Raw genomic sequence first — 13546 nt, 5'->3', positions numbered from 1 at the left:
CAGCCATTGTCTGTGAGGAATAGTATAGCGAATTTCCCTCTGACACATCATTAATAGGTGTATTTTCTGCCGAGTGCTTCTGGGACCGTGTTAGTAGGCCGTCATTGTAAATAAGAATTTGTTCTTAACTGACTTGCCTAGTTAAATAAAGGTTAAATATATATATATTTTTAAAGGTTGTCTTTTGTTCCTGCTCTTTGTTGTCTTGATGTTAAAACAGACATGTGAGAGTAGGAACACTACAGTGTTTGTTGTTGTAATGAGGTAATGTTGTTGAATGTGACATGCCATCAGGGCCAGCTTTTATACAGGACTCACCTGGCTTTTTCAATTATGCTTTATAAAACTACACTGCTCATAGTCATAAGGACTACAGTTCCCAACACGTACTGACAGTGTGTATCGACTTCTAAGCGGAGATGATACTGGACTTAAAGTAAGTAGATAGACTTAAGAAATACTAATTGGACATGTTTCTCTGATTAACGTGTTTATCCAATTTAAATATAACTTCCTAATTTACTAATGACGGTATTAATCTTATCCCTGATTTGATGTGATTGTAGGATTGGCATGTTTACCTGATTTCCTTAATTGGACGTGTTTGCATGATAAACATTAAACCTGATTGGATGCAATCGTGTCGTCAAAAGGCTTATCTCAGTCCTGATTAGGCCAGATGATTAAACAGTGTGTTAGTCTGAGCTGCTATTGGCTATGGCCTGGTGGTGCTCTCTTCCCCAGAGTTCACGCTGTGCTCCTAAAGGCCCGTAATGAAGTGGTGACACGCTCGTTAACGCAGAAAGACAGGGTATAATGAGGTCTGAGTAAAGGCCTGCCAGCCATCTTCACTCTCTTAATTAAATCCCTCATAAGTAGTTCTGCAGACAGACCACTGGACGTAGGCGGTTTAGATGGACGTCTTCGCGTGTGTGTGTATGCATGTGTATATGTGCAAGACTGTGTATGTGTGTGTGCGGGCATGTGTGTGACCCAGACTGACCAAAACACAGTGGAATAGCCTACTATGAGGAGTATTAATGGTTTGGCTTCTCTCCCTGGAACTGCTGGAGCCAATCTGTAGCTTTGTAGCAATGGATTATGCTACTTGTAGAAGTTGCTCTCATTCACATATCTACCTTCCTCACATTCCCCATTAGTAGGGAGTAAACCTTTAAATCAGTGTAACGGGCTGCTTCATCCTAGACCTCAATGGATCCCCATCGACCCACTCCATAGATACAACATACTCTCCTAACCACTCCACTGTCTCTCTATCTACTCTGTCGCCCTATGTCTGTCCAGCTAAGTTTGACATATATATCGTGTTGTGTGTGTGTGTGTCCCAGACGGTGAGTTTAACATAGATTGTATATGTGTGTCCTCGTCTGCAGTACAGAGCAGCTAGTGGTGAAGATCCTGAAGGCTGTAGACCTGGCTGCCAAGGACGCCAACGGCTTCTCAGACCCCTACGTTAAGATCTACCTACTGCCAGACAGGAAGAAGAAGTTCCAGACCAAGGTAACACATTTATCAAGCCTGATCCCAGATCTGTTTGTGCTGTCTTGCCAATGACCATAAATATCTTGGAAGAGTGCAAACAGATCTGGGATCAGGCTGTCATTTATTACACTTGTCAGTTTTCACACAAATTGAAGGCACAGTAAAATACTAACCCGACAAATGTGTAGTTTCACTCTGATGCCAATTGAGAATTGTGTTCATGCATAACTTGGAGTTCTGTGTGAATCATCCATTGATGTCACTCAGAGATTTGTGTATGTATTACCACGAGAGATTTGTGTGGAGTTTCATTGCCGTTTCTCAAGTTGGGATTTTATTCTAAATTACTATCAGTAATTTATAATAATTTATAAATGCGTAGTCTCCTCCCTTACTCATTGGAATGATCTGATATTTCGTTCAGCCTAATCTGAATAAATATGTTAGGCTGTCTAGCAGACTCTCTTGCAGACTCTCTTGTTGACTCTTGTCCTCTCCCTCACTCTCTCCCTCTCCCTCTCCTTCCCCTTTCTCCCCCTTCACCTCTTTACCTCTATACCGCTCTCCCTCCTCAATTCCCCCCTCTCCTTTCTCCCACAGGTCCACAGAAAGACCCTAAACCCTATCTTCAACGAGACGTTCCAGTTCGGTGTCCCCCTGGCAGAGCTGCACTCCCGGAAGCTACACTTCTCTGTCTACGACTTTGACCGCTTCTCCAGACACGACCTGATTGGCCAGGTGGTTGTGGACAACCTTCTGGACTTCAGCGAGGGCACAGGGGAAAAGCCTGTCTGGAGGGACATAGTGGAGGGCACAGCGGTGAGAGAGAGAGCCCATGCCTGACACCATAATGCCAATGCAATGCCACCACTATGTTACCATGATGACACCACTATACCACTATAATATCACCACTATGCCACTATAATGCCACCACTATGGCACTATAATGCCACCACTATGCCACTACAATGCCAACACTATGCCACTATAATGCTACCACAATACCACCACTATGCCACTATTATGCTACCACAATATTACCACTATGCCACTATAATGCTACCATAATATTACCACTATGCCACTATAATGCTACCACTATACCACCACTATGCCACTACAATGCCAACACTATGCCACTATAATGCTACCACTACGGCACTATAATGCCACCACTATGCCACTATAATGCCACCACTATGCTACTATGATGCCACCACTATGCCACTACAATGCCACCTCTATGCCACTATAATGCTACCACAATACCACCACTATGCCACTAGTATGCTACCACAATATTACCACTATGCCACTATAATGCTACCACTATGCCACTATAATGCCACTATAATGTCACCACTATACCACCACTATACCACCAATATGCCACTATAACGCCACCACTATACCACCACTATGCCACCATAATGCCACCACTATGCCGCTATAATGCCACCACTATGCCACTATAATGTCACCACTATACCACCACTATGCCACCAATATACCACTATAATGCTACCACTATACCACCAATATGCCACTATAATGCCACCACTGTACCACCACTATGCCACTATAATGTCACCACTATACCACCACTATGCCACTATAATGCCACCACTATACCACTACTATGCCACTATAATGCTACCACTATACTACCACTATACCACTATAATGCCACCACTATGCCACTATAATGTCACCACTATGCCACCACTATGCCACTATAATGCCACCACTATGCCACTATAATGCCACCACTATGCCACTATAATGTCACCACTATACCACCACTATGCCACCAATATACCACTATAATGCTACCACTATACCGCCACTATAATGTCACCACTATACCACCACTATGTCACCAATATGCCACTATAATGCCACCACTGTAATGCCACCGCTATGCCACTATAATTATACCACCACTATAATGCCACTATAATACCACCACTATAATGCCACTACAATGCCACTATAATGCCACCGCTGGGCCACTATAATGTCACCGCTATGCCACTATAATGCCACCATAATTTTGCCGCTATGCCACTATAATGCCACCGCTGTGCCACTATAATGCCACCTCTATGCCACTATAATACCATTGATATGCCACTATAATGCCACCGCTATGCCACTATAATGCCATTGCTATGCCGCTATAATGCCATTGCTATGCCACTATAATGCCACCTCTATACCACTATAATGCCATTGCTATGCCACTATAATGCCACCGCTGTGCCACTATAATGCCACCTCTATGCCACTATAATGCCACCCCTATGCCACTATAATGCCACCGCTGTGCCACTATAATGCCACCTCTATGCCACTATAATGCCACCGCTATGCCACTATACTGCCACTGCTATGCCACTATAATGACACCGCTATGCCACTATAATGCCACCGCTGTGCCACTATAATGCCACCTCTATGCCACTATAATGCCACTGCTGTGCCACTATACTGCCACTGCTATGCCACTATAATGCCACCGCTATGCCACTATAATGCCACCGCTGTGCCACTATACTGCCACTGCTATGCCACTATACTGCCACTGCTATGCCACTATAATGCCACCACTGTGCCACTATAATGCCACCTCTATGCCACTATAATACCATTGCTATGCCACTATAATGCCACCGCTATGCCACTATAATGCCACTGCTATGCCACTGCTATGCCACTATGCCACCACCATGACCACTGGCTGTGCCGAGTTAGGAGGAAGCAGGGGAGAGTGTTTAAATAGCGCAATTTAACTTTTATCTTCTTGGGGACATTGAAAGATTGACATTTCATTAATGTACTGTGATGACAGTTGCCTTCAGTTTGAATATGCTGCCTGATTAGATTGTGACACCTGTCATGTCTCTGTGGCAATTATCACTGATGCCTGCTTCATGGTTTAGCAAACCAAATGCAAGATGGTGGTCTCTTTTACAGACCCTCTGCTCTCAGCCTGTGGCTCTTTGGGTATTACTGGCTGAGTGTTTACCACACGTTTGCTGGGATCCCTGTTTGAACTCTGACCTCTGTGTGTGTGTTGTACAGGAGAAGGCTGACCTGGGGGAGCTGAACTTCTCTCTGTGTTACCTGCCCACGGCAGGTCGGCTCACCGCGACTGTCATCAAGGCCACCAACCTCAAAGCCATGGACCTCACCGGCTTCTCAGGTGACTTACCTACTGACCACAGCACACTGACCGCAGCACACTGACCACAGCACACTGACAACAGCACACTGACAACAGCACACTGACAACAGCACACTGACAACAGCACACTGACAACAGCACATTGATCACAGCACTGGGGGTTGTCTCTTCTGTTAGAAACAGCCTGACAAGACTCACATCACACATTTTGTATTTAAACTATTATTTGAATCCAATTAGGCTGCATAAACAGATGGAGCAAACACATCAATTGACTGAATTCATGAATATTTGAATATTGATATGTTACATTCTGTAAATATTTCCCAAATAAATACTGTTCAACTGTTCCAAACACAATGAAGTGCCAAAAATCTGTTTTGTGGCAATGTTGGAAACACAAGCGGGCGGCAGGGTAGCCTAGTGGTTAGAGCGTTGGACTAGTAACCGGAAGGTTGCAAGGTACAAATCTGTTGTTCTGACCCTGAACAAGGCAGTTAACCACCGTTCCAGGCCGTCATTGAAAATAAGAATTTGTTCTTAACTGACTTGCCTAGTTAAATAAAGGTAAAAAAAACAAGCAAATAGCAAAAGTGCTAAAAGTGCTAAAAGTGCTAAAAGTGCTAAAAGTGCTAAAAGTGCTAAAAGTGTGCTAAAAACCGCAGCCAACAAACAACCAAACGCTTTAAACACAATCATGTCCTGGCTTGATTGATGGCTGGGACTTAGGTAGCTGATGATGATTTAATTAATGAACGCCTAACTAAAGTAATTGAGTTATTAATCCTGCCTGTGAGGATGTGATGATCCTGCATTACCACGGTAACAGTTACTATACTGACGAAATGACAGGCTAATGAGGCCACACCGTTATTATTGTTTTTATGATTAGGAGATTATTAGAATGCCTAACGAAGGTATAAAACAATCCACCATAAAATCAAATAGTAACTCTCAGTGTTCTGTAAGTGCTACAATGGACTAGAGCGGCAGTTGTTATTCTGTAGTAATTGATGTGAATCCACCCGTTTTACTTTGGCCTTAATCCGCCTCGTCCAAGGGGCCTTGATTTGGATGTCTTTTATGTGTTAAAGACAGATGCCTGGACGTGGGAGTATAATTTGTTAATAGCCTGCTCAAGGGTTGTCTCTTTGTCCCTCTCTTTTCTTTCTTCCATTCTCTTCCTCTATTTCTCTCTCTCTCTCTCTCCCTCCCTCTTTCTCCTTCTCTCAGACCCATACGTGAAGGCTTCTCTGATATGTGACGGCCGCAGACTAAAGAAGAGGAAGACCTCCATTAAGAAGAATACGTTGAACCCCACCTACAACGAGGCTCTAGTCTTTGACATCCCTCATGAGGACATCCACAGGGTGTCCATCATCATCGCTGTCATGGACTATGACTGGTAAGAAGAGACCTGGGCTGTTATTACTGGACAATGGGAGTTTTATACGTTTGTGTGGGATGTGGATGTAATTGATACCATTATAATACTGACTATGTATTTGGATGGTTGCTGTTGTTAATTGTTATATGAGGGTAGGTCTGTTGTTAATTGTTATATGAAGGTAGGTCTGTTGTTAATTGTTAGATAAGGGTATGTCTGTTGTTAATTGTTAGATAAGGGTATGTCTGTTGTTAATTGTTAGATAAGGGTATGTCTGTTATTAATTGCTAGATAAGGGTACGTCTGTTGTTAATTGTTAGATAAGGGTATGTCTGTTATTAATTGCTAGATAAGGGTACGTCTGTTGTTAATTGTCAGGTACGGGTATGTCTGTTGTTAATTGTTAGATAAGGGTAGGTCTGTTGTTAATTGTTAGATAAGGGTACGTCTGTTGTAAATTGTTAAATAAGGGTATGTCTGTTGTTAATTGTTAGAAGGGTATGTCTGTTGTTAATTGTTAGAAGGGTAGGTCTGTTAATTGCTAGATAAGGGTAGGTCTGTTGTTAATTGTTAGATAAGGGTATGTCTGTTGTTAATTGTTAGAGAAGGGTATGTCTGTTGTTAATTGTTAGATACGGGTATGTCTGTTGTTAATTGTTAGATAAGGGTATGTCTGTTGTTAATTGTTAGATAAGGGTATGTCTGTTGTTAATTGTTAGAAGGGTATGTCTGTTGTTAATTGTTAGGTAAGGGTAGGTCTGTTAATTGTTAGATAAGGGTAGGTCTGTTAATTGTTAGATAAGGGTATGTCTGTTGTTAATTGTTAGAGAAGGGTAGGTCTGTTAATTGTTAGATAAGGGTATGTCTGTTGTTAATTGTTAGATAAGGGTAGGTCTGTTGTTAATTGTTAGATAAGGGTACGTCTGTTGTAAATTGTTAAATAAGGGTATGTCTGTTGTTAATTGTTAGAAGGGTATGTCTGTTGTTAATTGTTAGAAGGGTAGGTCTGTTAATTGCTAGATAAGGGTAGGTCTGTTGTTAATTGTTAGATAAGGGTATGTCTGTTGTTAATTGTTAGAGAAGGGTATGTCTGTTGTTAATTGTTAGATACGGGTATGTCTGTTGTTAATTGTTAGATAAGGGTATGTCTGTTGTTAATTGTTAGATAAGGGTATGTCTGTTGTTAATTGTTAGAAGGGTATGTCTGTTGTTAATTGTTAGGTAAGGGTAGGTCTGTTAATTGTTAGATAAGGGTAGGTCTGTTAATTGTTAGATAAGGGTATGTCTGTTGTTAATTGTTAGAGAAGGGTAGGTCTGTTAATTGTTAGATAAGGGTATGTCTGTTGTTAATTGTTAGATAAGGGTAGGTCTGTTAATTGTTAGATAAGGGTATGTCTGTTGTTAATTGTTAGATAAGGGTAGGTCTGTTAATTGTTAGATAAGGGTATGTCTGTTGTTAATTGTTGGATAAGGGTAGGTCTGTTAATTGTTAGATAAGGGTATGTCTGTTGTTAATTGTTAGATAAGGGTAGGTCTGTTAATTGTTAGATAAGGGTATGTCTGTTGTTAATTGTTGGATAAGGGTATGTCTGTTGTTGATAGTTATTATTTTTATGGTGTGTAGCAAAGTTAATATAGCAAACTAAAACTAAAACAAAAACGAATTAAGACTAATCATCACTCAAAACCTTTTAGTAAATTTAATTAAAATAATTAACAAACCCATTTGAAAAATTAAAACTGTACTGCCTCCAAAACTAAATAGAATAAAAACCATCATGAATGATGTTTTTGGGGGGCAAAAATCAAACAGGGTTTTCAAGCTAAACTAATGATTGGTTGACAATAGAGCCTCCCACAATGCAGGTGATGACTGCAGGATGAAGTTGGTGAAGAGCAACTGCAGAAAGTTGCAGTCGACTGCAGTCCAAACTTCATGATCTTTGATCATATGATTTTTGTAAAGTTCATGTAATTGACATGTAGGCTCCCGTCTGACAGTTTTTATCACCAGAATGCAACACCTTAAAAGGCGGTGACCAACGATGGAGCTTCAACGCTCCTGGTTGTTACTTTGTGCATCTACGCCATCTCCCTGAGTCTACCTTTAAACCTAACCTATGACCTGACCCATCACCTTATGCATTACTGCCCCACAGTGGCAAGAAGTGACATTCCAAAAAACACAAACACTATATGCTTGTTTTTATATCAAGTAAATAAAAAATAAGGTAAAGTAGATCTGAAAACTAACTGAAACAAAACTGAATTTCGAATAAAAATCTTAAAACTAATAGGAATATAAACAATAATAACCTTGTAGTTAGCACTCTGTTACGTTGATAGACATTGTTATTGGGTTGGTGTGTATTTAGTACTGGATCATGTGTAACGTATGTTGATGGTGGTTATTATTTGGTTGGTGTGTAGTTAGCACTGTGTGGGTCTATTACTTTGATAGATGTTGGTGTGTAGTAGGATGGGTCATTCTGTTACCTTCAAATAACTGTCCAGTGTTAAATATGACCTATTATTACTTAAAATATGAGTGAAATAGTTTTCCTTCCAATGTAATTTTTTAAATGTATGTTAAGAAGCTTTTCTGTGTTGGAATAGTGTGGGCGTACCCCAACAGAATGATGTGGGCGTATACCGCTGCTCAGATAGCAGATGTTTGAAGTTGGTGAGGGAGATAAAAGTCTCCAACTTCAGCGATTTTTGCAATTTGTTCCAGTCACAGGCAGCAGAGAACTGGAACGAAAGGCGGCCAAATTAGGTGTTGGCTTTAGAGATGATCAGTGAGATACACCTGCTGGAGCCCGTGCTACGGGTGGGTGTTGCCATCGTGACCAGTGAACTGAGATAAGGCGGAGCTTTACCTAGCATGGACTTGTAGATAACCTGGAGCCAGTGGGTCTGGCGACGAATATGTAGCGAGGGCCAGCCGACTAGAGCATACAGGTCGCAGTGGTGGGTGGTATAAGGTGCTTTAGTAACAAAACGGATGGCACTGTGATAAACTGCATCCAGTTTGCTGAGTAGAGTGTTGGAAGCTATTTTGTAGATGACATCGCCGAAGTCGAGGATCGGTAGGATAGTCAGTTTTACTAGGGTAAGTTTGGCGGTGTGAGTGAAGGAGGCTTTGTTACGGAATAGAAAGCTGACTCTAGATTTGATTTTAGATTGGAGATGTTTGATATGAGTCTGGAAGGAGAGTTTACAGTCTAGCCAGACACCTAGGTACTTAAAGATGTCCACATATTCTAGGTCGGAACCATCCAGGGTGGTGATGCTAGTCGAGCGTGCAGGTGCAGGCAGCGAACGGTTGAAAAGCATGCATTTGGTTTTACTAGCGTTTAAGAGCAGTTGGAGGCCACGGAAGGAGTGTTGTATGGCATTGAAGCTCGTTTGGAGGTTAGATAGCACAGTGTCCAAGGACGGGCCGGAAGTATACAGAATGGTGTAACGGCGTTCTTCGTTTGTTGAGAGAGAGTCAGACCGAAATGCAGCGTGGTGGTTAATCATGATCTTTAATGAAGAAAACGGCGATACATGAAATAACTTATAAATACAAAAACAACAAACGGAACGTGAAACTTATTACAGCCTATCTGGTGAACACTACACAGAGACAGGAACAATCACCCACGAAAGACAAAGCGAACTCAGGCTACCTAAATACGGTTCCCAATCAGAGGCAACGAGAATCACCTGACTCCAGATTGAGAACCGCCTCAGGCAGCCAAGCCTAACTAGACACACCCCTAAACATAGCAATCCCAAATCCTATAAAACCCCAATACGAAACCAAACACATAAACCCATGTCACACCCTGGCCTGACCAAAATATATAACGAAAACACAAAACACTATGACCAAGGCGTGACAAATGGTGTCGTCTGCGTAGAGGTGGATCAGGGAATTGCCCGCAGCAAGAGCAACATCATTGATATATACAGAGAAAAGAGTCGGCCCGAGAATTGAACCCTGTGGCACCCCCATAGAGACTGCCAGAGGACCGGACAGCATGCCCTCCGATTTGACACACTGAACTCTGTCTGCAAAGTAGTTGGTGAACCAGGCAAGGCGCAGTCATCAGAAAAACCGAGGCTACTGAGTCTGCCGATAAGAATATGGTGATTGACAGAGTCGAAAGCCTTGGCAAGGTCGATGAAGACGGCTGCACAGTACTGTCTTTTATCGATGGCAGTTATGATATCGTTTAGTACCTTGAGCGTGGCTGAGGTGCATCCGTGACCGGCTCGGAAACCAGATTACACAGCGGAGAAGGTACGGTGGGATTTGAGATGGTCAGTGACCTGTTTGTTGACTTGGCTTTCGAAGACCTTAGAAAGGCAGGGCAGGATGGATATAGGTCTGTAACAGTTTGGGTCCAGGGTGTCTCCCCCTTTGAAGAGGGGGATGACTGCGGCAGCTTTCCAATATGAAAGAGAGGTTGAACAGGCTGGTAATAGGGGTTGCGACAATGGCGGCGGATAGTTTCAGAAATAGAGGGTCCAGATTGTCAAGCCCAGCTGATTTATACGGGTCCAGGACATCTGCTATCTGGATTTGGGTAAAGGAGAACCTGGAGAGGCTTGGGCGAGTAGTTGCGGGGGGGGGAGCTGTTGGCCGAGGTTGGAGTAGCCAGGAGGAAGGCATGGCCAGCCGTTGAGAAATGCTTGTTGAGATTTTCGATAATCATGGATTTATCGGTGGTGACCGTGTTACCGAGCCTCAGTGCAGTGGGCAGCTGGGAGGAGGTGCTCTTGTTCTCCATGGACTTTACAGTGTCCCAGAACTTTTTGGAGTTAGAGCTACAGGATGCAAATTTCTGCCTGAAGAAGCTGGCCTTTGCTTTCCTGACTGACTGCGTGTATTGGTTCCTGACTTCCCTGAACAGTTGCATATCGCGGGGGCTATTCAATGCTATTGCAGTCCGCCACAGGATGTTTTTGTGCTGGTCGAGGGCAGTCAGGTCTGGAGTGAACCAACGGCTATATCTGTTCTTAGTTCTGCATTTTTTTACGGAGCATGCTTGTCTAAAATGGTGAGGAAGTTACTTTTAAAGAATGACCAGGCATCCTCAACTGACGGGATGAGGTCAATGTCCTTCCAGGATACCCGGGCCAGGTCGATTAGAAAGGCCTGCTCACAGAAGTGTTTTAGGGAGCGTTTGACAGTGATGAGGGGTGGTCGTTTGACTGCGGATCTGTAGCGGATGCAGGCAATGAGGCAGTGATCGCTGAGATCCTGGTTGAAGACAGCGGAGGTGTATTTGGAGGGCCAGTTGGTCAGGATGACGTCTATGAGGGTGCCCTTGTTTACAGATTTAGGGTTGTACCTGGTGGGTTCCTTGATGATTTGTGTGAGATTGAGGGCATCTAGCTTAGATTGTAGGGCTGTCGGGGTGTTAAGCATATCCCAGTTTAGGTCACCTAACAGAACAAACTCTGAAGCTAGATGGGGGGCAATCAATTCACAAATGGTGTCCAGGGCACAGCTGGGAGCTGAGGGGGGTCGGTAGCAGGCGGCAACAGTGAGAGACTTATTTCTGGAGAGAGTCATTTTTAAATATAACCTTGGTGTGTAGTTAGTACTATGTGGGTCTGTACCGTTGATAGACGTTGTTATTTGGTTGGTGTGTAGCAGTGGTCTGTTGAACACATAGCTGATTGTCCCTGTGAGTCAGACTCCTGGTGGATTCCTCCTGTTTTACATGAGGATGGGCGCCTCATGAATAAACATGATTTATGCTAATGCTAATGGAAATAGTGTCTGGTGGTGAGACACTGTGTAACCATGCCAGTGTTTCTCTATCTGGCACTCACACCCTCCATCATCACACCATCGCCTGGCTGGTGTGTGTTTGTGTTTTCTTTATCTATTATTAAACCCATGTTGTAGGTTATAGTATCTCTATAGTTCTGTGTGTATGTGTGTGTGTTTGTGTGTGTGTTATCTTTTATACATTTAAAACCCAGGTTATAGCATCTCTATAGTTCGATGCTTGTGTGTGTGCATGCATGCGTGTGTTTGTGTGTGGGCATGCATGCATGCGTGCGTTTGTGTGTGGGCATGCATGCGTGTGTTTGTGTGTGGGCATGCATGCATGTGTGTGTTTGTGTGTGGGCATGCATGCATGTGTGTGTTTATGTATGATATGAATGTGCTCTCCATTGGTATTGAAACCTTTGTCATAGTCTCTGTATATTGTGCTCTCACTATAGAATATCCAACCTCTGTGGCCGCATTCATTTTCCCAGCATTCAAGGTTGATAAATGAGGCCTACTTTGCCTGTTCATCAGTCTCTCTCCCTCTCCGTCTACGTCTCTCTCCCCCCCCCCCCCCCCCCCCTCTCTGTACCTGGCTTTGTGTTGGTCAGTATTGGTCATAATGAGGTCATAGGAATGTGTCGTGTGGGCAGTGACGTTGAGGGTCCTGGGAGGGAGCACTGGACTGCCATGCTGGCCAACCCCCGCAAGCCCATAGACCACTGGCACCAGCTCGTCGAGGTAATTACAGTATGTGCATGATGTGATGTGTGTGTGTGTCTGTGTACCGTTGAGTGTGTGTGTGTATGTGTATGTGTGTGTGTGTGTGTGTGTGTGTGTGTGTGTGTGTGTGTGTGTGTGTGTGTGTGTGTGTGTGTGTGTGTGTGTGTGTGTGTGTGTGTGTGTGTGTGTGTGTGTGTGTGTGTTTGAGTGTGACTGTGTGACTACAGTGCTTTTTTGTGCAGGCCTGTGCTCTCATTCTATTTTCCTACTTCATGTATGTAATTGTACTTGGCCTTCTTTTCCCCTGTTCTAACTAGTCTTTGTTTTTCTATTCAGTCATTGTAAGTGACCACACAGTAGTCTGGGGGCCGTATGTATCAAGCGTCTCAGAGTAGGAGTGATGACCAGTTTTTCCTTTTAGATCACATTGAATAAGATGAAACGGACAGGGGGGACCTGATCCTAGATCAGCACTCCTACTCTGAGATGCTTGAAACATACTGTACAACAACTGGTCTGTCTATTCAACCACTCACCATATTTTTTATTAGTAATGAAATATATATTTTAGCATACATTTACCATTGTTATCTACAGTGTCTGTGTTGGTGATACTAACTCTGCTTTAATATATTTTTCCAGGAAAAACTTGTGGCCTCATTTGTGTCAAAGAGTCCCGCAGCCTCTCCCAAGCCTCACATCGTGGTGGACAGTCCTCACTCTGAGTAGAACTGTGAGTAGAACTCTTGGTTCAATGCTCTCACATGCAGTGCCAGGACCAGTGTTGGACTCCTTTCCATTTCAATTCAGATAAATTAGTTGTATGATTTAGAAAACATCGTCATTATAAAGGACGGGCAATTTCTGCTTCATAAATTAGATTGAATTGATTTCCTGCATTGCCTTTATTGAAGTGGACCCCAACCCTGACACACAATTTTTCAATATTCCATAGCTTTCTGTGGAG

The 13546-nt window shown here is 43.1% G+C and overlaps 1 protein-coding gene across 2 annotated transcripts in view; it reads left to right on the top strand.

The window, feature by feature from the left end:
• Positions 1 to 13546, top strand: part of LOC109886463 (synaptotagmin-C-like) — a 48242-nt gene that overhangs the window by 30636 nt on the left and 4060 nt on the right. For both annotated transcript variants that reach the window (XM_031827910.1, XM_031827909.1), the window contains 6 exons: positions 1395 to 1521; positions 2104 to 2322; positions 4591 to 4711; positions 5927 to 6098; positions 12468 to 12597; positions 13222 to 13312. In XM_031827910.1, the coding sequence (XP_031683770.1) occupies positions 1395 to 1521; positions 2104 to 2322; positions 4591 to 4711; positions 5927 to 6098; positions 12468 to 12597; positions 13222 to 13308 (856 nt within the window). In that variant the 3' untranslated portion in view covers positions 13309 to 13312. The remainder of the gene's footprint in view (positions 1 to 1394; positions 1522 to 2103; positions 2323 to 4590; positions 4712 to 5926; positions 6099 to 12467; positions 12598 to 13221; positions 13313 to 13546) is intronic.

Source organism: Oncorhynchus kisutch, linkage group LG6, assembly GCF_002021735.2.
Source record: "Oncorhynchus kisutch isolate 150728-3 linkage group LG6, Okis_V2, whole genome shotgun sequence".
Classification (NCBI taxonomy): domain Eukaryota; kingdom Metazoa; phylum Chordata; class Actinopteri; order Salmoniformes; family Salmonidae; genus Oncorhynchus; species Oncorhynchus kisutch.
This window is presented reverse-complemented; position numbering and strand designations above follow the sequence as displayed.